Below are 25,828 nucleotides of genomic sequence, written 5' to 3'. Positions count from 1 at the left end.
AGTTCCGGAGCAGTCCAAAAGGCAGCGGTGATGCGGGCGTCAAAGGTGAACTGCTCGAACACGACATATAGGAAGGTTATGATGTCTTGGCATACTTTCAGTAAGGTTTGCCAGCCTTTATCCACTTTCAGTGAGTCATCGAAATTTTGGATGAAAAAGACAATTTCTTCTCTTCGCATATAACCATCTTTTTCCAAGGGGTCATGGTTCTGTATTCTTTCTTTGTAAAATTCTGGTGAGAAAATACGGTCCACGACAACATCCTGATTCTCACTAGGCCCTTTATTCGCCTCCTCCTCATCAAGCTCATCCACATTGGTCAGTCTTCTTAGATCAGTCACCAAGGTTTCCACTATTTTTCCGGTTTTCTTCATTTCTGTTGTCAGGGTTACAGTATTTTCAGCCATATCTCTTGATACACTGTCTTGCAGGTCTTTGATTTCATTCTTCACTAATTCATGGTTTGTGGACGTTTTGTTTACCAAGTTTCTGATGGACGCATTAATGGGCTCTATTTGATTTTTCATGTGTGAGGTCAAGAAAGTACGTAGCTGCTGAAATTGGTTCTAAATTTGGTTCATAACGGCCCCGGTGAACAAATCCTTAAAATTAAACATATTAAACCACATATTTTCAAGTCTTGGTATTTTAAAAACTACGTGGTAGAAAAGAAGACTATCCACAAACAAGAGCAAGTGATCCTAAGCATCTTCCATCATTTTTGGAATTTGACAAACAAAAAAACTTGGTAAAATTTGACCAACTTTTTGGTAAAAATTGACAAGGTAAATTTTTAGGCTAAGTCCAGATTTTTGGACTTGACCAAAAAATCAACTTGGTAAAATTTGACCAACTTGTTTGTAAAAATTTACAAGGTAAATTTTTATTGGTCAATGTTTACCAAAAATTTAGTCAAATCTTACAAGTTATTTTTTCCAGGCTAAGTCGATATATATCCTAAATAATTGTAATTTGTATCCTCTGGATGACAAAATGAAATAAAAATAATACCTCGCTTTCTTCCATCTCACCAGAAGGGCCAGATGATCCCTGGGGTCGTGATGACTGGGACTGGGGTCGTGATGATGTTGCAGCAGGAACTACAACTCTCGCGGTCCGTTGACTCGCGGAGGGGTGCCGTGCCCGTGGAGATGGAGGTGGGGTAATATTTATTGGCCTTATTGGAGATGTTGTGGTTCTAGTTGTGTTCTAAAAATAATATAGATAATTATTGTAAAGCATTACTTACCGAGGATTATAGTTTTAAACAACACCGGCATTATCCTAATTTTTTTCTTCTATTTTTTAAAACTTTACCCTCCCCCCCCCCCTCTCCCGACAAAATGACTGTGTTAGGTTAGGCTAGGTTAAGTTATATGGTTAGAGGGACCCAATTTGTTCAACGGTTAACGAGATTTGTTGGTACAAACCCACAAACAGACATCATGTTAGTAAGTTTAGTTTAACAACAAAACACCAACAAACCAAAAACCGATAACAATAAAACTTAAAATCCTACCTTTGCTGTTGTACCTTTGCCACCTCCAGTAGATTTGTTGCTTCCAGGTTTGGCACTTGCAGCTTTGGCACTTCCACCTCTGGCACTTGCATTAGGTTTGCCACCTCCAGTAGGCTTGTTGTTCTAAAGCAAGAAATAATTGTTGTATTTACAATGCATAATAAGATATTAGATAGCAGTGGCTACGCCCCTAGAATTTTAATTACTAATATCAAATGTTAAACACACTGTGGAAAATTAATAAATAATTATACTTGGTCAATAATCTTTTGTGGTCTGTTAAGCATGAACCGATAAGGTTTTCCTTTCGATCCGGTAACATGCGAATTTATAAGTTTTAAGAGCGAAGGGTAGCAGCAATTTGTACAATAGTAAATTAGGCCTTAAATATAATTTTTACCTTTACAGAACTAGCACTCTTTCCAGTCCTCGTCATTTTGGGATCTAGCTTGGTCAATTGCCAGTCGAAATTACGCTGTTGTATCCAGGTCGTTGGCATGGGCAATTTGCATAGTTTTAAATCTGAAATGTGTAGACAGAAATTAAAATTTTATGTAAAATTAAATTAAATTGCAAACATGTACTCTTTCAAATTACAGACTAGACTTATAACACTTTAACTTCATACCCATCGATGGCCAAAAAGGTAGGGTTTTGCTAAATTAAGTTGACATGCCTTTTTTAAAATTAGCTATAAAAAATAATTTTAATGAAAAAAATATTTTAAAGTACATTTCACATAAATTCCAAATAAAGAGGGAAGGGCCTTCAGTTGAATTTTACAACATTTTACATACATATTATAACAAAAGGGGGGGGGGGGAAGTGACACTTTTTGAAACCAAAACTAAAAGTCAAAGGAACTGAACTAAAGAAACAGTTACAGATCTGTCATTTTGCATGGCAGTTGTTTTATAAGGGTACAATATGGAACTTTTAGTTTTGGTTTCAAAAAGTGTCATTTCCCCCCCCCCCCTTTCTCTGCTTTCAATGTACAAAATTAAATTCCGATAGGAATTACGATGGAGACATCTTGATGCAACAGGTGTACGGAGATATGTGCTACTCTGTACTTCAGTAGGTTGGAGGCTAGTTGTGTTGGAGGATGGCTATAGTCTTCGGGATCGTCAGTCTTGCCTACTCCTAATACCAGGGGTGTATATTTTCAGTGTTTAAAACCATAAAACTTAATTCATATTTCCTAGACCCCCCCTTTACCACACTCTCCTCCTGGCATGATAAGAGAATTACAAATAAATTGTGGTAGGTTAAAAAGGAATTAGATGAAATGTATAGTTCATGAAATATTTCTATACAACAATTAATCATGTGCAAAATATACACCCCTACCTATTATTCTGGAATCTTCAGGAAAGGTGTATGCCGGAAAAAATGTCCTCACTTTGTGGACCAACCATACTGTTTTATCACGACGGCAGTCTGGGACAAAGTAGAGGTCTTGGCAGTCTGTATAGAATTGATTACTTTCGAACTTTCGTTTGTTGGCATTCCTTTTTCCCCTGACAGCCAGCTTTTCATTTATGTACGGTTTCACTGTGTGAAATATCAACAATCTAAATATGTCATTTATGTCATTAATGGCTGTTAAACGGAAAGGTATGTTGCTGGTGAAATCGTTATAGCTTTTTGATCAGCAATACACGGAAAGAAAGTTATGTTACATTTTTAAAAATTACATTAAAATTTGTAAAGAGTGGGGGGGGGGGGGAGAAGTGACACTTCTTGAAACTAAAACTAAAAGTCAAAGGAACTCAACAAAAAAAAAATAGTATTACCTGTTTGAAACCTCTTTAAGGCCAAAATTATATCCTCGGATGTAAGTTGATATCACATGATTGGCACTTTCGAAAGCATAACAACTGAACGCCATGGATGGTCCAAATCGGCGGACATGTTCCGGCATATGGTAAAGCATGTGAGTATTGTAACTCAAGCACGATTCGCCGTACATCTCCGCCAATTTTGAGTTCAGGACCATTATCATGGTCTTGAGCTCAGCCACACGTTCAGTTGTTATATGCTCTTCGAGACTGCGCAATATGTGGAATAAAAACTTGCATATCAGACGTTGTTCATCTTTAAGATTTGCCAACTGGAAAAAAAAAACATTGTAATAATTTAAGGTAAAACTAGCTCTTTCGCCCCTAGCCTCTAGGGGCTTCGCCCTATATACTTATTGGAAGTCCACCCTCCTCAATAGAAATATATATATAATATAGCACACGTGCGCAAATTTAAAAAGAATGTTATTGCTATACAATATAATGAAACTGAAATAAGCTTTAAATTCTAAAAAGATTATAATATGGTAAAAACCTACCTCTGCATAAAATATCATATGGTAGAAGCCCAGTACTTTGAATTCAGAACTTTTCAAATTGAGGGCTAGCTTCTTCTCTGTCAGGCGCATGATGGACGTACGGGGAACGCGATCAAAATCGCCAACAAGCTTCAATTGATCGTTGATTTCATCTATAATTGGAGTTACTGCAGTTCATGGTAAAATATGGGTGATAAGGAGAAAATTTTCAAAATTTAAGTTCTTTAAACTTTTCAAACTAACACTCTTTTAAGCGGCATAACAAGGCGTACAAATAATGTGTAATAGACATAAATCCAGGGATAAGGGATGGGAAACCTGACCGAAAATTAGGTCTCAGCCTCCTTTTTAAAGTGATGGGGCAACTTTTCTTTTTTGCCTATAAAATCAACTCATTTTCGCCAGTTCATTATTGGCTGTAGGCTAATATCCAATAGCCTGAAACTTGCTTTTAGCATTAACCAATTATTAATAACAAACGCGTCCCCCAGTTCATTATTGGCTAAATTAATTCAAGCAAACATAAATTTCTGCTATTAGAAAGACAACAATGGAAAGTTTCTGCTATCAGAAGGACAACAATATATATGACGTTCAATCATATCAACTTATTATTAAATCTACACATTAATAAATGTCCATATAGCAAAACATAAACAGAGAGATCGTTTTTTGAAGACTGAGTAGGATTCAACATTTAGAACAATGTGAAAAACTCATTGTCTTTAGACAATTTAAAAGTTACATTTCATGTGGAATTGATAACCCACCTAAATGATTACAAATACAAAACTAGTTCAATATGTAAATAAAAGTGTACTGTGTTTTGTTTAAAAAAATTTTTAATTAATTTTGGTAAAAATTATTGCACACTTAATTGAACTTTTCTGTTAATATTTAACGTAAAATAAATTTTTTTAAAACTTCTTAATTTATATGTATGCTATGGAACAATTAGTTGATAGAATGTTACCCATGTACTTATTCAAATCTACTTAATTTATTTATTAAAGCTGGGGGGCTAAAGCGGTGTTTATTTCTAAATACAAATTTTGGGGTGAAGTAAATCCCCCCTTAAAATGTTTGAAAATAAATCAGATTTAACCATCTCAAAAAAAACTTTTTTTTAAATGGGGGGGGGGGGTTGGCGAAGTAATATCGGGATTCTACTTAAAGCCACTAACATATTGGTTCTTTGGAAAGTTTTTATTATATTTTATGATTGGTGAAATCAACTACCTGAATTCTATTCTATACTTTTTTTCTTTGCATTCATATAATAGCTATTTCATCATTGTTCATAGTTTTCAAATCTAACTACTGCGTCATCCCGAAACTAGTTTTTTAGGCCTAGTTGGAAAATAGGCCTGGAATAATATTTTCTTACGTTTCCCATCCCTTATCCCTGCATAAATCTAAAAATGCAGAATTTTATCGCAGTGCCGAGAAATGCGCGAAGAAAACACCTATTTTACGCGTCATTTCTTTAGTCAAATGCAGTACATCCCTGTAATTCTCTCCATTTGAACTAAGTCTTCTTCTTCCAATTCTGGATAACTATTACGTCCTTTCTTCAGGTACGTCATCACTTTCTTTACATAGCCCAGGTGCAACGCGTGCATCGGATCACTGGGGGTATCTTGTATTAAATCCAAGCTCGGGTCAAGGTCAGAAAAACTGGTTTTCATGTTCTGATTATTTTCCTCTAACTTGCGGAATTTCTCGTCAGACCTCGGCGTACCCATATTTTGACTGTCACTGGGGTAAAATACATTCATTGATTCGAACAATACCAAGTTCTTTTGACGGAGATAAGTCTGTGAAAAAGCCATCCCTGGAAGGTCACAGTGTGGGCATCCATTTTTTGATCCATGGCCAAGAATGCCGAATACATCGGCTCTGGCAACGGCATCGTGGATGATGGTTCTACATTGAAAGGTATGTCCAGGTAATCCTTCTTGAATTAGTTTGTTGATGAATCGGGTAACATTATCCAGAAAGTTGTAACTGTAGGGACGCCTCCTCGTCTTCTCAAATATGCTGACTGGCAATATAACACTGAAATCCTTGTTGAAGAATAACCTGAAATAATAAAGAAGAATTAATAATAATAGCATTTAATACCTTAGACTTAAAATTGTAGTCACTGATTTATAAACGTAAAGGCTGGTAAAATTTTACCGTAAAAGTGGTAAAAACTAGGTTTACTTATGGTATTAATTAAGTCCTGGTATACAGTAAGACAGATTTTTATATATGTATGCAATAGAAAAAAGTATCAATTGTAAACTTAGTTTTCTTTCTTATTTGTTTATTGAATGGTTTCCTAAACTTTGGCTTTAAAAATCTGGGCTGTCAATTGATGTAAAACAAATATTTTGATATCCTTTGAAATATAGGCTGCCAATCCTAAAAAATATTTTTTCGAGGGTCATGCTGTATATGAAAAGAACTTTATCCCAACCCAACCCTTTCAAATCCACAATATATTAATTACTTACCTAATCCAGACAGTATAATAGGAGATATGAGATCCCTGAGCTGCTTTCACTCCGTCGCCCGAGATGTCAAAAGTTATATGATCATCAACGGCCTGTTGTCCATTCAACCGTTTAAAGTCTGTGATGGCGTCTTGGAGGATCTCATAGGTAGGGAATCTGGAAAAAGAAATATATTTTTAACTAAAACTTGCACAATTCAAAGAAATTTTGCACCATCGGGCTCCAAATAATATTACGATGAAAAGTAATGGAACAAGGATGACAACATCCATAAAAACCAAAGCACTGTAACGGTACGACAAACGGACATTAACAATTGTGAAGTATCTGAACTGAATTTAAAAATATTAAAGTCGAACCAAAATTGAATGTAAGTAAATTTGTTAAAAAAAAATACTTCAAGAAGGATAAGGTTTATGCACATACTTAAATTTTAAGGAATTAATTATAGAGTGGCTTCGCTTATAATATTGTTCTCAAGTTGTCGCAGGAAGCAATATACCAAAGAATGATCAAACTGATAATTAGAACACTTGAAAGTTTGTTGTTAAAAAAGGAGAAAAATCGACATGTTTAAAATGGACGTACGGAAATTCTGGTAATGATTATAGAAATGCTACGCTTTCTAAATCGTATATAAACATACCTGCACTCAATCAGTGAACCAGGAGCATTTGTAGGATTATATTTGTTTTCTTTGATTTCAACTTTGTATTTGGGTTTGAATAATGTATTATATGACGGAAATTTGAAAATACACGAGCGTTTCAGAATCGCCAGGATGATTCTAACTTTGTTGTGAGAGATGGGGTTGTCTAGAACACAAACGCTTCTGAAATCATTAACAATTTCTTTCTCAAGTTCTGTAAGATGTTTGAAGCGATCCCCGTCATGATCGCCATCAGGTTCGCCATCAGGTTCGTCATCAGGTTCGTCATCAGGGTCATCGTCATCATCTGGGTCAAAATAATCTTCAGGTATATCAAACAAATCGACGTGGTCCCAGTCCTCGGCATCTTGAATGCTGTCATTGTCTGCATCATTATTATCGTTGGTATTATTGTTGTTAATATTGTCTACAACAATATTAATGTAGTTTGTTTCTTCAGGATTGTTATTTAATCGCTCCAAAACTTGGTTTGCGTAGCATTGATAACATATACTTTCGGTTTCCTTTGTGAAGTTGGTATTGCAGCCTGTACAAACTTTACCTAAAAAAATACGATGTTAAACATGGTGTTTTATAGTTATAAACCTTCCCGGGACCTATGTGAAGGTACCCTGTAAAGGAGAACCCAATCGGTTCAGCGGTTAGCAAGATCCTTTTGAACAGACACACAGACATCCTGTTACTTTAGTATAAGGATAATGCCGTAAAGAAAAACTAGTCAAATTAGAAAGTTAAAAAATTAAAAATTCCAGAAAAAGTAGATAAATGTAGAGAGTGGGTGAAGGTGGGTTAGGTTAAGGGATCCCATGTAGAATATACACCCCTGGAACAAGGATATCTTGAGACAAACTTAACTAACGTTTGATCAAACCAATTGTTTGAAATTTAGATTGAAAGGAAAATAAAAAACAAAAATTGGGAGACAATGTTTGTGGGAATTTGGATAAACAAACAACAAACAGACAGACCGACATCGTTCTACTTTATATTACAGATATTGTAGGTTACCTTTTGACGATGCAGTTTCGTTCTCATATTCCACATCCATCAAATCCTCCTGCTGTTCTTCTTCTAGTAATGGCTGACTGTCTTCACTTTGTTGATGTTTCTTGCGCCAGTATTTACTTCTGGCTCTCGTTGCATTACAGAAGAGTTTTCTTATGGACCTCAGTTTATGCTGCAACTGGAAAAAGATTACATAATTAGTGAATTACTTATTTAAAATAATATAGGGGACTTGTTATGGATCGTTATTTGGGCAAGCTACACGTGTCAATTGATTACAGTACATATGACTATACTGGTGTAAGAGCAAGCATGTTTATAGTGCGCTGACTGCAAGTGAAAAATAGAAATTAAAGTCGAGCATAGATTATACTTTAAGTACAGTAATGAAAAGTAAGGTCTCATCTTAAATATGTAGAAATAATTAGTTGTAAAAAGTCACCTGTACATTTTTCCTCTTATCTCCACTTCTTATACGCTTCAGTAGAGCTTTAGAGAGTGTACCAATCAAATTGTCTCCCATTTCAATAACGTCTAACAGGGGTGTATAGGTAACTCCTGAAATAAGAAGTATATGTTATAATCAGGGATGTATATTCTGCATGGGATCCCCTGCTCAGGGGGGGGGGGGGAATAAAAAATAAGTGGTTGGAGGAAAAAAAAATGTAAAAATTAAGAAAACTGAAAACATTTTTTCCATTTTGCCCCCCTCCTTGGTTAAAAAAACTAAAAAAATGTGTGGTAGGAGGGATAAAATAAATGAAATATAGAGTTCTTTAAATATTTTTCTATTTCCCCCCCTACTTTTTCAGAAAAATCTAGGGGGGAAAAAAAATAAAAAATTTTGTAGCAGGGGAAAAAAAATAAATCTTGTGCAGAATATACACCCCTGGTTATAATAATAAGGTTATTACTTGTTTACATATAACGAAAGAAGGAGAAAGCAAAAAAGGGGGGGGGGGGGGAGTGACACTTTTTGAAACCAAAATTAAATGTCAAAGGAACTCACAAAATAAAGAGTTATAGTTACAAACATAAGAAAATACCCTTATTTATTCTTTGATTGTCTATAAAATTTATTAAACTTACCTATCAAAATTGTGATCCAATTATACATACGTCATCCAGCGTTGGTCTGACATTTTTTTACTTTGAAAAAAATAACTATATACAATATATACATAAAATTTTGTTTGTTCCAGTCCTGACCTGGATAATACCTATATAAATTTCCTGCCTTCCCTGAAAAGCCGACGAACGCATATATAATCGAGCCCCACTGGTCGTGACTTTTGCAGAATTCTGCAGTTGCATGGAGTTTTATTATAACAACAATGTTGAACCCAGAAAATTTGTTAATTTGCTATAAAATAAATAATAATAAATAATATAAAACAACATAACAAAAATATCAAAAAACAAAAACAAAAAATAAAACATATCAATTAAGATCTCCTAGAGAGCTATAGCCAGAAGCTTAAAAAACTGTACACGTGCATACGTAATCGTCGGCTTTAGGGGTAAATAATGTTTATTAATGTTTATATGCAGGAAATTATATATCTGCACGACCAGTGGGGCTCGATCACTGTCACCATGGGTACTTAATTCTAAAATATATGGGCGCTGCAATCAAAGAGAGGTTAACGTAAATGTTCTGAAAGAACAAATTGATGTTATCCTCTTAGGAAATACCCCCCCCCCCCCCCTAGAAAAACGGCGCCTGGCCTCTACCTAGCCGTATAACTTAACCTAGCCTAACCTAACCCAGCAATTTAGTTTGGGGGGGGGGGATGGGGAGTTAAATAATACAAACAAAATTTTCTAAGAGGATAACGCCACAAATTACAATTAAAATTCGCTTTCAGCATGGATATCCGGAGGCTGGATGAAATCGCCGGCGGCGAGCTCGGCTTCTCCTAGCTTCTCCTTTCTCTTCCCTGAAAGGAAAGAACATTGAATTAAAAATGAGAAAACTAAAGCGTTTTTTAATGAAGAAACTCAAAGAATTCTGAAACATTTTTTGGTTAAAAACAATTTTTTCCCCTGCTACAAAAGACAACTAGCCATGAACAAGAGCAGGTGATTTGAAGCAACTTCCATCATTGATCCACTTATTTCTTTTTTCCCCCTCCCCTCCCCCCCCCCCCCGGAGCAGAATATACACCCCTGCAATAATTTCGTAGTTTTTACCTTGTTACTCTGGGTTTTATTTAGAAAAAAGGGCTGACGTTGGTGAGGAAAGGTGCACAGTCGGCTTCATGGTCAATGACATATCTCTCGGTATCATCCAGGCGGGGTCTCTCGTTCTCGTAGAGATTCTCGGGCATAGGTTCATTCTTCTTTAATTGTGTCTCTACCCAACCGTGATGGTATAACAGTTTTACTATTTCAGCAGCGTCATCAATGCCACATGATTCTTCTTGAACTCGAATATTTAGCTTGGAGAAGAGTCTCAACATCCTAACCATGAGGGCGTCCCATCTGTCATGCAGCTCGTGGTATTGGTATGGATCCATCCTAATTTGAGGAATGATTATTTTGTTTGTCAATTGTTTATTTTTGGGAGGGGTGTGATTAATGTTTTTTAACTTTCCGGTATTTTATTTGTCCTTAAACAAGGGGGGGGGGGGGAAGGCCTGGAGCTCCGGAACCTGGAGGCCTATCCAAAAAATATTAAAACTTGGGAAAATTCATCATATAAGAATGATTTTATCCCTAATAACCTATACTCTCAGTCCAAAGATAAAGCCTATACTCCCTGTTTACGCAAATGTGTCAAAACTTCCCCCCCCCCCCCCCTATTTATTTAAAACAAATTTTGTAGCAGGAGAAAAAAAATAAATCTTATACAGCTAATATACACCCATACCTGTTATTATGATGTACGCGTACCCAGGTGATTGACTTGAATAGCCTGTTATTCAGAACTATCTGAAAAGGTAGAATATTTAAGAAATAAAAAATTACAAAATAAAAATAGCTCGTATTCATTCGAATCCGGTGGATAGGAACAGGTGTTCTCATTCATACGCCAAAAAACTAGGTAACTAGCATATCGTATTATATGCATGGTTTTCTACGAATATAAAAATCTAAAAGCATAAGATTAAAAACAGTTATTTTTAGCCAGTGCCTCCGGCACCTCTGGGCCAAAAAAGTAGTTTCATTCTTATAATTGTACTCCTATATTTGCGACAATCCGTTTATACTACGGTGCAAGACATATATTTATTAATTTTACATTTAAAAAAGTCCTGTATATTACGTAAGCTAAAAAGAGTCCCAAAAATGGGAGAAAAAACGAATACGAAGAATATTTTAGAAAGAATTTTCAATAATTAATGATAAAATTTGAATTATAAAACAGAATGATACATATTAACTTCAAAATTCACTGTAATTTCACTAAAAATGATTACTAAAATACAAAAATGCACCGTAGTCATATAGTCCAGTTGAATTATTGCGCCGATGGAAAGTTACGGTTGCCAACATACAGATTGAATAGGTGGCAAAACACTTTGCAAGACAGTTATATTTTTAATCGTAAAATTGCAACGAATAATAACATTTCATGAATTATATAAGTTATGCAGTTTTAATTAATTAACCGGTAAAATATTAAAATGATATTATATACATAAGGTGTTTTTTAAAGTTTGGCAACTTTGTCCAGCACGTTGATTTTATCATCTGAAAACAGGGTTACGAAAGTTAAATTAATGTAAATTTTTTTTAATGTGAATGTAATATATTTTTGCAATGACTTAAATGAAATATCATCGATAAAATATAAAAAAATATATTGCAATGGATATAAAAGAAATATTTTTCAATATAAAGTTGTATACCTGTACAGAGCATGTGCATGAATGCCGCTATACCGATTGAAAACTATTGTAAACAATGAGTGTTATAGTTCAAGTCTCTTAGAGAAAATACGTGTTATATCCAAGTATGATTGACAGGAGATGGTCCATGTCACAAGATTTATATGAATGTCAGTTAAGAACGCCTAGAGAGCTATATATTCAGAAGTTTAAAAAAGTACTTGTCTACCAGTCTTGGCTGTTAGTGTTGATATATGGACCCTGCAATCAAAGAGATGATAGTCAGAAGTTTAAAAAAGTACGTGTCCACCTTCAGTCTTGGCTGTTAGTATATGGACCCTGCAATCAAAGAGTGGTTTGCGTAAAAGTAAGTGTTTAAATAATTTTAATATAAAAACATTAATAATATAGGACCTTGAGCGTACGGTTTTAGGCTGCCTTCGATTAACGGTTTAAGTTTTACTAGCGGCTATGCCCCTTAGAAGCCTCTAGGGGCACTTAAAGTAGGAAGAGAAAAGTCGAGGCCTCATCCTATTTTTAATTTGAGTTTCAGCTATAGATTAAAATAAATAAAAAGCTTCGTTGTAAAAGAGAACAATATTAATATATTTATATAATAGGATAATTGTTTTAAGCCTTTTTTAAGCCTTTTTGATTTGATCTAAGAAACACTTTTTATCCTATTCTTAATATTAAATAATCCGGGTTTAATATATATGAATGTAAAAGAAATATTAATAAATTATATTTAAATTGAATATTGTTTTTCAGGTTCAGCAACACTGATTCATCAGAAATAACTATTTGGGCGCTGCAATTAAAGATTGGCGAGATAGAAGTAAGTGTTTAAATAATGTAATAAAAAATCAATATAATTTAGGACCTTACGCATGGTTTTAAGCTGCTTCGATAAACTGTTTGTTTTATAATTTTTTAAACCTTTTTGATATATGATATAAGAACGACTTTTTATCCTATTCTTAATATTTAAAGTATTCTACTATTAATATATATAAATAATAATAGAAATATTAACAAATTATATTTCAATTAATATTGTTTTTCAGACTTAACCAGGAATCAGATTCGTGAGAAAATATATGGGCGCTGCAATTAGTGAATGGTTTACATAGAAGTAAGTGTTAAAATAATTTTAATAAGAACATGGATATTTTAGGCCATGTTATTAAGACTATCCTTTAACGAAGCCTTTTTAATTCAACCTTGCTACGAAGCCTTGTGTGATGGTAGAGTGTTTGAGTTCTTAGGGAACCACACTAATTACATAATATTATCTTGAGTTAGACAGGTTTTATAAGCTGTAAACAGACTAATACAATTAGATATGTCATTATCTTTAAATTATTTATTATAATCTATATAATAGCACCTTTGAAATAAGCTCATATTATATCCAACCTATATTCGCCCTTTAAGGTTTATGATTGTTTTAAGCGTAACGAATTTTTATACCCTTAATAGAAAGATATTATAAGATGTGTTTTATGTAAAATAATATTAAAAATATATATAAATTATATTTCAATTAATATTCTTTTTCAGGTTTAGCTTCGCACACAGCTGGGTTTATTCTCTGATTATAAGCTGACCGCAATTCGACCGTGGAACATTTCTTGCACCAACATGAAGCTGTTGCCATCAGAAATTCATCCGTTAAAAGTAAGTGTTTAATTATTTGTAATAAAAGATAGTTGGAATAATCCTACACGCAACTACGGCAACACCTCGGCCCCAAAAGGTAGTTTCCATGTATACAAGCATAACAAATATGAAGTTAATATACACAGACACACATCGAACTACCTTTATGAAACTGTATACTAAATTATATTAACAATTAAGCTATTATTAAATTTATTAGATAGATATTAAACTGGTTAGACAAAAGTTAATACATAAAAATAATGTACTAGATAGGTAGCTATTTAAAATTAGATTTTACTACTTTATATTATTGAAACAGTACATTCAGGATATTATTAAAATCTAAACAGCATTACATTCATCCTCGTGCATGTTTACTTCGTGAAGAACAGCTGCCAGTTCGGCAGCCTGGGCAGCGGCGGGCAGCAGAGGGGAAGGACGGCAGCGATTAAGATGTGTAGTAATCCATCCATGTTGATATAACCTCTTACAAACCTCCCTCTGGATCTCGACATTGTCAGTTCTGGCTCTAATCTCTAGACTCTCTCTTAAAACTAACATACGACTATTTAATTCATACCATAACTCCAAATTCCCGTTATAAGACATTCTTAGTTTCTCTCAGTCTGGTTATGTATTGATAACTGAATTAAACTTTCTCTAATAAGCAGGCACGTACACAAGCTGTATCTACTTTCTCCATGAAATTTTCCCAAAACCGTTAACTTTCCTTTTTGTAAGGCCTTTTTGATTTGTTAATCCTTTAATTGCTTAATTTAAAAATGAATATTCTTTTTCAGGATTTTGGAGTTGAACCAGTTTTGAAGTGCGGAGCTTTGCAGTTCCATGGAGAACAACTAGAGTTCCATCTTAAGATGTAACAGTCACAGATTATACAAAAAATTTCATTATTTATTATGACGACAATGTTGAACCGAGAAAATATGTTAGTCAGTTAAAATTAACAAATAATTTACAGAACGATACTAATAAGTTTTATTATGACGATCAATGTTGAACAGAGAATATTCTGTTAGTCAGTTAAAATTAACTTAAATAAAGCGTATTGATTACAATCAGTGTTTATTATGACGACAATGTTGACACCTAACATTCCACAAGCTAAAATTCTAAAAAATATTGACTTTAACATATAAAGCGTATTGATTACAATCCGCCCAATCGGTGTTTATTAATTAAGTTCTACTCGAGAGCTCCAAACATTCCACAAGCTAAAATTCTAAAAAATGTTATTTACAGAAACGATACTAGTAAGTTTTGTAGTTTCAGTATTGACCTGGATAATATCTATATGACCTGTTATGTTATAATATGAAATAAATTCTAAATAAAATCATTATCATCATTATATTTTATTTGCGATTTTTATCATTAAGTAGAAGGATGTTTGTTTGGAAAAATCTGGACTTAGCCTAAAAATTTACCTAAAAATATTGACAAGAATTTAATTAACAAGTAAGAATGGAAAAACCTACCTTAAATACTGGAGATCTTGAGGCAAGTATAAACTTGTGCACTTTTAATTTGGAGGTACTAGTTTCTATCAAACAATCAGTAAACTCTGGATCCTCAAAACAATTCTCCAGGTCACCAGAGAGACAGGATACTGCACTTTCAGGTCCAGGTTTTATAACTTCCAGCCAAATAGTCAGAGTACCTCCAGGTAGGAGACTTGCCTGATTGTTCTTCAGTACATTAATCTCCATAAAAGCAGCATTACAATTTCCCTCTCCAGGTGGCACTGTTATCAATCGACATTTAGGCATCAGTACTAGACTGTTGTTATCTTGGATGCCAATCTTTTGTAGTTTCAGTATTGACCTGGATAATATCTATATGACCTGTTATGTTATAATATGAAATAAATTCTAAATAAAATCATTATCATCATATTTTATTAATTTCATATTCCATATAACGAAAGCAAATAGTGCTGGTAAACAGATGTTTGTTTGGAAAGTATTAGGTCTGAATATTTCCTCATTATATTTTATTTGCGATTTTTATCATTAAGTAGAAGGATGTTTGTTTGGAAAAATCTGGACTTAGCCTAAAAATTTACCTTGTCAATTTTTACCAAAAAGTTGGTCAAATTTTACCAAGTTTTTTTTTTTGGCAGAGTCCAAAAATCTGGACTTAGCCTAAAAATTTACCTTGTCAATTTTTACCAAAAAGTTGGTCAAATTTTACCAAGTTTTTTTTTTTGGCAAAGTCCAAAAATTTGGACTTAGCCTAAAAATTTACCTTGTCAATTTTTACCAAAAAGTTGGTCAAATTTTACCAAGTTTTTTTTTTTGGCAAAGTCCAAAAATTTGGACTTAGCCTAAAAATTTACCTTGTCAATTTTTACCAAAAAGTTGGTCAAATTTTACAAAGTTTTTTTTTTTGGCAAAGTCCAAAAATTTGGACTTAGCCTAAAAATTTACCTTGTCAATTTTTACCAAAAAGTTGGTCAAATTTTACCAAGTTCATTTTTTTTGGCAAAGTCCAAAAATCTGGACTTAGCCTAAAAAAATACCTTGTCAAATTTTACCAACTTTTTGGTAAAAATTGACCAAATTGTGTTTTTTTGTCTAAGTCCGAAAATTCGGACTTAACCTGAAAAATAGAGTTGTAAAATTGACCACATTTTTGGTAAAACTTCCAAAAGTGGTAAAATTGAAAAAAAAAAAAAAATTTAAATTTAGGCTTCATTGTATAAAAGTCATTATTTTAAAGTACTACAACTGATTATGAAGAGCTGTTTTTTATTTAAAACACAAAAAACGGGTTTTTTTGTTTCGTCAAATTTTACAAAAAAAATGGTAAAATTTGACTAATTTTTTGGCTAAAATTTTTTCTGGTAAAATTTACCACGAAACTGGTATATTTTACCAGGTTGACCAGCTTTACCACTTTTCTGGTAAAACGACTCTTTTTTTATGGTATTTCGTAGAACCTAAGTAAAAGACGGGAAATTTAATTTTGATATCTATAACTGAAAAATTTTGAAAATCGGACCATAAACACTGAAGATATGGAGAAAAATGTGAAAAAAAATAAAAATAGCCTAAAACCTGCTAAAAAGGCAGTCTGGCCTTCATGGTTGTTCCTTTAAACGACGGGAAATTTAATTTTGATATCTGTAACTGAAAAAATTTTGAAAATCGGACCATAAACACTAAAGATATGGAGAAAAATGTGAAAAATATAAAAATAGCCTAAAACCTGCTAAAAATCGGTCCGAACGCCAATGATGTTTTATAGTCAATTGTGCTCCTTAATGATGGGAATGTTGTCAAAAAATTTCAGCATTCTATCTTTTATAGGAGCTGAGTAAATCCCATTTCCCCCATAGCGTTACGGACTGACTGACGGACGGACTGACGGACGGACGGACAAAGTGAATTATAGAGTAGCTTCGCTACTAATAAACGAAATACTACTCCCCTTATTATCAATTTATATAGGAGACGGGGGAGGGGGGGGGGGGGTATATACTTGAATTTCCAATTTGAGGGAAACCGCAATAAATTTTATGGAGAATGTGGCTTGCTCCCCTTACTTTCAATTTTTATCAACTTAGGGGAGCGGGGGGTTATATCTCAGTTATAGAGTTGAATCCATTTTTATAGAAGCAGAAATATAATCTATGATTACGGTTTTGACCCTCTAAAAACGTAATCTACTATTCAACTATTCCCCTCTCTTGGTGATGATATCATCAACACCGATATGATTTTTGTAATCTACCATTCCAATTTTGCCTCTCTTGATGATGGTATCATCAATGTTGATACGATTTTTGAAATGTACCATTCCACTTTCAAGAGAGGCAAAACTGGAATGGTGGTTTGCACTTTGAGGGAAACTTTCGTTGTGTTGTGCTTTTAAAATATACGTGGATATATCCCTGTAAATAAGATAAATAACAGTAAAACTCAAAGTCCAGACTGGCAGAGAACAGAAAGCTGGTGGCTAGAGGATGGTGATGAGATACCTGGCTATCCCATACTATCACATGCGCTGCAACCAGATCATCAATATCCACATGAGGCTATCAGAAAACGGATTAATCCATTCCGAGACAAGGCAGGTAAGGGAGCTTGCAGCTAAGCTAATTTGAAAGTCGTCGAATTGGTCACGTGTTTGGAGACCTTCACAGCAAGTAATGGATATATTATTACTTGGATGTTACAACAGATTTTTATATTCTCTAATAAAGTGTAAGTCTCAGCGGAATAAAATAACAACACCCATCCGCCCCAATTACCAAATCCTCTCCCATTCTACTGGATGAACGAACTGACCAATAAATGAGTTCTGTGTTAGCAACCCCAATTGGTGACAATGTTTCCTCTGTCATAATATCCACATACATTCCATATTCATTCAACAAGTCCTAATTTTGACCATAATAAATCAAGCTATCTTTTGATTTTCATATGAAATAAAAGAGAAAGAGGAAAATGTATCACAGTGCGTTCGAAGGTGCTTTGACTTTTGTCTCAGAACCTAAAATGGGACATAGTGCATCTCATTACCCTGGGTTAGGTATTTGAAAATTTTTAGTTCAACTTTCATCCGCTAGGAGTTACTGCAGAATCATGACAAGAAAAGCAAAGATTATTTATTTAAAATTTTGAACAAGTTTTCTTTTATGAAGTCTATCATAAAACCTCTCTATATATGATTTATTTAAGACTGAATTTCCGTGACCTTAGCAAAGCAACTGATAAATATGGCCATTAATTAACTTCAGGATTGATTTTGTGAAGAACTTTATTAAAGCAAACTTGTTCAAAATTTTAAATAAATAATATTTGCTTTTCTTGTCATGATTATGCGATAACTCCTAATGGATGAAAATTGAACTTGGAATTTTCAAATCCAATTTTTTCAAAAACGGCTGCATTTTAGATTTTATTGAAAAGTGAAATGAAGTTACCTATCCTAGGGTAATGAAAAGCACTATGTCCCAATTTAGGTTTCGACACAAAAGTCAAAGCACCTTCATACGCATTGTGGTCTAAAATGCATATATACTTGTTGGTTTGTATTTTTTATGCTCTTGGATTGTACAAGGTAACAGGGTTCACCAATGACAGAAGGGGTAGTTTTACTTATGATTAATGGGGATGGGAAGATTAAAGGATGGGCAGCTGTTCTGACACTTTTGCGTAAACAGTGATTTTAGGCTTTATCTTTGGAGTGAGAGGATAGATTATTTCACAAAAAAAGTTTCCTTTTAGGATGTAGTTTTCCTATTTTTTTTTATATAAATTGGATTTGGCCTCTAGGTTCAGGCGCTGCAGGCCTCCAGGTTGTCTCTGGACAGGTAAAAAAGAAAAAAAATCTTTTTTAAGAGTTAGATGTCAAATTATAAAACAAATATGTATCTTTTTAAATGTTATTTACATATTTGAAGATAAAAGATGTATATTTTGTTTTATAAGTTCAACTCAAACTCTTCAAAAATTTTTTTTGTCTTTTTTACTGTCCAGAGACAACCTGCACCTGAACCTGGAGGCCAAATTCAATTTTAAAAAAATAGGAAAACTACACCCTAAACGGAAACTTTTTTTGTGAAATAATCTATCCTCTCACTCCAAAGACAAAGCCTATAATTACTGTTTACGCAAAAGTGTCAGAACCGCTGCCCCCCCCCCCCCCCTTATTGCTCCTATTCCTGTACCAAATAAAACATATTTTGATATAGGTGATTGTGGCGAGGATTACCTGACATGTGAGGATGGTAGAACCTGCTGTACACACCTGGATGATACCTGCTGTCCCATGCCTTCAGCGGCCACAGGTGTAGGCTGTTGCCCAATCAGTAATGTAAGTTTTTTTTCTAACTTTTTCTTCTCATTTTTTTGATGAAGGAAAGTTAAAGCTCACATCATTGTAAACTAATTACTTTACTACTTTTCTTTATATTACATTGAGTTTTATGTTTAGAGTAGAAGGATGGGGGGGAGGGGGGGGGGGAGATTTATTCCTGCGAGGGAATAGCCCATCCTGTAATTTACTGCTTAATATAATTAAAGATTATCATTTTTGTTAAAAAAAATTGTTGAAGCATATTTTGAAAGTCGTCTTCTTAGTAGAATTTTTAAAAAATTTTCTGAGAATAGAGTGCAAAACTTCATAAATTATTAAGTTACAGAAAATATATAGTTAAAAGTTAAAACTAACTGTAAAAAAACGAATTTCTTCTTCCAATTGTTTTATTTATATGTAGGATTAAAATTGAATTCAAATGGTGTCAAAAATAAATAAATATTGATATAGTTAGCCCTCTTATAATAATGGATACAGAAAAAGGTGGAAATTATGACAGGGGAAAAATTGTCTTCAATTTATATTGCTAACATGGACATCATCAAATAGTCCGTTCTATCTATTCCTGCGTTCTATCATCTAGTAGGAGTGGAAGGGCTAGGGTAAGAGGGTTGGAGGGGGTATTTTAGCCAGCTACAAGTTTCACTTTATTAGAGTACATGATAACCTGGTATGAAATCCAAGTAATAATAAATCCATTCTTATAATCTAGGCAGTATGCTGTACTAATGGAGAATATTGCTGCCCTGAAGATTATGTTTGTTCAGGTTATTTTATAAATTGGCGCGCGGCTGCCAAACCCTGATTTCTAATATATATTACTTGACAATGTTGTTTTATGAAGGAATTGTTGTCATAAAACTGTCATCTAATATTCTTGAGTTTAAACATTCTTTAAAGATTTGAGATTATCCAGAGCTTGGCAGCTGCTACTAAACTTCTAATGTAAAACCGTTTTTAGGCTTTACAATTTTCTGAAAAAGAGGGATTGCCATGATAATAATATTCACATTACTTAAAATCAAACCCATGATAATTCAGGAATTCGAGGAACCTGTGTTTTTGTAAAGCCAGCAAATTTTACTGGAACTCCAGTGAGCAATGCTCCAACAATGGTACCTGCCTCTACATACAATACTGAACAGGATTATCATACTCTTCAACCTGGAGATGGAGATGATGAAACATTAGAACCTGGAGGTGATGATCCTGAAACCTTGGAACATGAAAATGATAACATTATATTTTTAGGTGAGGTCTATTAACTTTCTCAACAATGAAAAAACGACTAATTACTCTTTAAAAGTTCTAGGGTTTTAATCTCTTTTCCGCATTTGTCAAGCCCAAGTGACTGTAGTACCCAGTCCTGCTGGTTACTGCGCAAGTTCTACAACAGTTAATACTAGCGGATGGGCAGACGTATGGACGGATATATCATAGTTGTATACTGCTTCGCTTCCTTGAAATGAACAAGGACAGGATCATGTATAATATAATGTGTATTTATATGATTACATAGTCTAAAGAGAACTAACTACAATAAACAATTGGTTACAAATCATTGGTACAGGGATAGACATACATAAATACAATCAGAATAACAATTACATCAATTAATAAAGCGGTTGAGACTAGAGAGGTGTCCCTCGTCCCTGATGTCATTCCGGGAGTAGGGTACTGATCTCTCTCCTAAATCAATTGAACGTCACCGGAAGGGACAAAAAATCCTTTTTATTAGCACATAATAGAATAATTAAGCACAAAATGACAATTAAGAATGAGAATAACAGATCAATATATTCATTACACATATCCATTTAAAATGCTAGTGCAAAGCTACTATACAACTTACTCTGTATGGGGGTGCACCTTACTACATAATAATACCAATCAAGTAAAAAGCCTTATCTCTAATCATCTGAGAGATATAAGTCTAATAATGAAAATGAAAAAAATGGTTATTATATCAAGGTTATTTGTATTTTCCATGGCAGGAAAAGTCTTAAAACAAAACTATGTATTTCACAAACTAGGAACAAAAGTACAATTATATCCTTGGAACATTAGTTTAAAAACGTTTAAAAGAACACAAATGTTTTTGTTAGGACAGGATTACAAACAGGGCTCGACAGCCGCGCGTCAGCCCCCTATAAAGAGAAAATCAACCTTTTACATTTTGAAATATCAGCTGGAAGTCTAAACATGACCCAAACATGGCAATCCCTCTTTTAAAAAATTTTTCAAAGCATCCAAATATGTTTAAATTTCAGGCTTGGTCGCGAACGACGCGCGCCTGCCAAGCCCTGGTTACAACAATTTTGTGTTAATTTAGTTGTCCATGAACTCACAACAAAACTTAAATATCAAACTAATTAAAACACTTTAAATAATTGGGATATTTTTTTAATTTGATAACTTACGATAACATTCAATAGGGCTTTTATCATCTAAAATACTTATTATAATTTTTCATTTTAATATCTGCGGACCGCTGTATGTAATGCGATGCGATAAATAATTATTCTTGTTGTCAATTAAATTTTATAAAAACTCGTTTACAGGCAAATTGCAGATACTACAAACAAATTGTTCTATCCAAAGTAATAATACAACATTTCATAAATAGAATAAAGTTTTTTTTTTCGTGGGGAATAAGTTTGTTTTGTTTAAACAATGTTGGCAAATGGTGCAGTAATCGATATATAATTACCTGGATGTTGCACCAAATTTTCCCCTAATCTAATAAAATTGTCCTGCTAGCTGGCTAATATAACGGTACCCCCATCCACCCATAACCCATCCCTTTCTCTCCTACTGGAGGAGAGTTCTGACCAATAAATGAGGACTTTTGAAGGATTTATTAATACGGGTATACTTAGTCCCTTTCGTAACATCGCACCTTATGGGGCGATTCTTTATATTTTTCACAGTAGCTTTTCTCTTATTTCTAGCCCCTGCGGGGTCTCTAACACTGCGGGGCCAATTACCTAACCCTGTGAGGCAATCACCTAACCCAATATAACCTAACCTATAAAAAGCAATTTTAAAAATACGACGAATCGCCCCTTATGGGGCGATGTTACGAAAGGGACTATTCCCATTATTACTTGTATCTTACACCAGATAATCATGCTTTCTAACAAAAAGAAACTTGTAGCAGGCTAAAATAACAACCACCCCATTCCTCTCCCCTCCTACTGGATGAAGGAACTGACTAATAAAATAGGACTAATGTAGCAACCTTAATTGACAACATAATATTCCCTGTCATGATATCCACGAATATTATATCTATTGGTACAGTACGGGAGTACTCATTACTTCACCACACTTTATTTAAGCTAAAAATAGGTCTAAAATAATAGTTAATAGTTCAAAGATGAGTTAGTTTCTTTCCCTCTCAGTCAAAGACAGACAAACTAATTTTTATCCACTTCCTTTTACGAAATCACTATGATGTAATGTTATTTGGCCTATAACAAGATTTACAACTTTGAACTTTAGTTACAGGAATCATCAATCATCATGCGAAGTTTGAAATCGGGAAGACAATTATAACAGGCTTTTTATAACGATAAGAGTTAGGACTAACGGATTTACCCTAATTATAGAATAGCTTCACTTTTAACAATGTTAAAAGTAATATATATTACTAGTGACTGTGCCCCTAGAGCCCAGGGGCTCTGTATTTAAATGAATAAAAAGAGTCTAGAAAAATAGTTTGAAAACCATCCCAACCATCATAAATCTGAAAAACAAATACAAAAAAAACATACTACTTTATATAATAGGCGGATGGCCTTTACTGTCAAGATATTATTATTACTTGAAGTACACAGATAAAAAAATATTAGGGTGAAAAGTTTAGGCACACGTTCTTAGAACGACCCCGAATTGTATACTACTAAAAGCCACAACGGACAGACAGACCAATGTTGACTCCTTTATGTTCTACCAAAGTGTAGTTTAGACATTTTCTTTGTACTACTAATGGTCAATATTTCCATTATTTTTTTGATAAACTGTTGTGTACTATTTAGTCTGTGTGTGTGTGTGTGTGTTTGTGTGGGAGTATTCTCAGCCTTTATCTCCATCCATGTGTCCGCCAGACGGACAGACCTAACAGGCGCAATAATTACCGCAGATTTTAGGTATTCTGTGTGAGTAGTAGGAAGCAATGGATAAAACATTTGGCAGCATGAGTACTAGACTTGTCCATTATTTGATTCTCTTTTTATAGTCCACTAAAGATTTGATTTATTTTAAAAAAATGTTTGTAAATATTTAAGTATTTATTTCACATTTGAACTGGTTTATTTCTAAGAATTAGACATAAAAAATTCAAATTTAATTTTGTATTTACTCTAGATTATAAAGAAAAATATTGGTTCTACAAAATAGAAAAAGTTTTTCATCTCCTTATCAAGAGGGGTGTAATACAAACATCAAGATGGATATTAGGTGTAGGGGGGTGAGCGTCTAAGTGAGATTTAGAAGGTTTAAAACAGTAAAAAGTTCGTGGTTGGGAGAATAAACATAAAAAAATCATGTTTTCATTTAGACATACATACGGATAATACAAATACTATAGTGAACGTTAGTATAGTTATTTCTCGCATCGTATTATAAACAGCTTTCCGCGGATATAGAATGTACAATTATAAGATTAAAACCAGTATTTTTAGCCCCGAGGTGCCGAAGGCTCCGGCTAAAAAAACTAGTTTTAATCTTATGATCGTACATTTTTATATTCGTAGAAAACTGGATATAATACGATGCTAGACATAGTTTTTTTCGTATGGATGAGAACCGGTTCCTATCCACCGGATTCGATTTACGATAATAGTTATTACTCGTATCGTATTATAAACGGCTTTCCGGGGATATAGAATGTACAATTATAAGATTAAAACTAGTTTTTTTAGCCCCGTGGTGCCGAAGGCACCGGCTAAAAAAACTGGTTTTAATCTTATGATTGTACATTTCTATATTCGTAGAAAACTGGATATAATAATAATAACTAGTTTTTTTAGCCCCGAGGTGCCGAAGGCACCGGCTAAAAAAACTGGTTTTAATCTTATGATTGTACATTTCTATATTCGTAGAAAACTGGATATAATACGATGCTAGACATAGTTTTTTCGTATGGATGAGAACCGGTTCCTATCCACCGGATTCGAATGAATACGAGAAAAGCTTTTATAGATAGCTAAGTTAATAATTAAAATTATTACTTTATCTTTTTTAGGTTAATCTACTGAAACTGAAATCCTGGTGAAAAGGCTCAACTGTTTTTTATTTTATTCATTTTATTGTTTTTAAAATTGTACTTTAAAAGAAATAAATATTTACCCTCTTTTTATCTAGTTGAGATTTTCTTTTAATGTCCTTTGACTAAAGAATAACACATGAAGGGAGGGGACATTGGGTTGTTATTACACTAGCCCCCAAAATTTTACAATAACGTTTTCTTATTCGTTGGCTTGACAACTTTGTTGACTGTTATTAATTTTTGATTGGTTGGTTCATAAATTTGAGTGTCCAATTGTTTCTACAACTACAGAAGAAGTAATTTTGTGTATCATCATTTGGGTTGTACTTCAATTTATCGGCCATAGATCTCTATTTATAATGGCCTTTCTTGTGGCATTTTTTTTTCTTGCTCAGTGCTCGATAGGAACTTTGAGGGAAAGAACCAACAATTTATCTAGATGCGACTAAATTTTAATAACCTGCATTATATGGCAAAGCATCATTGAAAAAACAAAAAAAATATTTTGTCTTAACCTTTATGTTATAGTTATTATAAGGGAAATAATGCAATTCTTAAAAGACTAATGTTTAAGTGCAGGAAATTATTCTTTCTCGTATTCATTCGAATCCGGTGGATAGGAACCGGTTCTCATCCATACGAAAAAAACAATGTCTAGCATCGTACATTGTAATTGTACATTCTATATCCGCGGAAAGCCGTTTATAATACGATGCGACAAATAACTATTAGTATGGCTTCGAGACCGATCAATATCCGCTGGATTAGAACCGGTATTCAGCCACAATGTAAAATCATGTATAGCATCGTATTACAGACAAATTTCCATGAATATCTAAATAAAAATCATGAAATGAAAACCAGTGTTGTTTGCCTGGGCCTTCTACTCCCCGGGGCTAACAAATCTTGTTTTAATCCTATAATTTTATTATCTGCGGAAAACTGTATAAATACGATGATGTAAATAAATATTCTTTGGTTGAAAAATCCGTGTCCACGCAACCCTCTAGAATGGCAAATGTTTGCAGAAATTCTCAGGTGCGATAATGATGAGAAATTTTGATTAAAAGTATTGGAAAAAAAATAAGTGCAATTGTTCAGCAAATATTTGTATATGCGGAAATATAGTGTTAATTCTATGTTTCCTTCATTAACTTAGAAAAAAGGGAAAAGGGGAG

At 33.7% G+C, this 25,828-nt stretch overlaps 2 protein-coding genes across 2 annotated transcripts in view; one reads left to right on the top strand and one right to left on the bottom strand.

Moving 5' to 3' along the window:
* Positions 1-24,740, top strand: part of LOC145318255 (uncharacterized) — a 37,706-nt gene extending 12,966 nt beyond the window's left edge. Inside the window, exons 3-7 of the mRNA XM_080159579.1 lie at positions 17,487-17,630; positions 19,254-19,375; positions 20,091-20,145; positions 20,420-20,629; positions 24,627-24,740. Coding sequence (XP_080015705.1) covers positions 17,487-17,630; positions 19,254-19,375; positions 20,091-20,145; positions 20,420-20,629; positions 24,627-24,631 — 536 coding nt within the window. The 3' untranslated portion in view covers positions 24,632-24,740. The remainder of the gene's footprint in view (positions 1-17,486; positions 17,631-19,253; positions 19,376-20,090; positions 20,146-20,419; positions 20,630-24,626) is intronic.
* Positions 1,130-4,127, bottom strand: LOC145318253 (uncharacterized). Its single transcript, XM_080159577.1, has 4 exons — positions 3,861-4,127; positions 3,316-3,632; positions 2,870-3,093; positions 1,130-2,662 (listed from the first exon to the last, which is right to left on the bottom strand). The coding sequence occupies exons 1-4, from the start codon at positions 3,948-3,950 to the stop codon at positions 2,520-2,522; spliced, it is 774 nt and encodes a 257-aa protein (XP_080015703.1). The 5' UTR covers positions 3,951-4,127; the 3' UTR covers positions 1,130-2,519.
* Positions 24,741-25,828: the final 1,088 nt, after the last annotated feature.

This window comes from Acartia tonsa, chromosome 4 (assembly GCF_053477335.1).
Source record: "Acartia tonsa isolate MP-2025a chromosome 4, ASM5347733v1, whole genome shotgun sequence".
NCBI lineage: Eukaryota > Metazoa > Arthropoda > Copepoda > Calanoida > Acartiidae > Acartia > Acartia tonsa.
Note: the sequence above shows the minus strand (reverse complement) of the source record. Positions and strands in the feature narration are given on the sequence as shown.

Coding starts and splice junctions, on each gene's coding strand:
- LOC145318253 (XM_080159577.1), bottom strand. CDS start 3,950: ATGCGCCTGACAGAGAAGAAGCTAGCCCTCAATTTGAAAAGTTCTGAA. Junction 3,094..3,315: donor CTTAAAGAGGTTTCAAACAG/GTAATACTATTT, acceptor TGACATATTTAG/ATTGTTGATATTTCACACAG. Junction 2,663..2,869: donor TGAAGATTCCAGAATAATAG/GTAGGGGTGTAT, acceptor CCCTGGTATTAG/GAGTAGGCAAGACTGACGAT.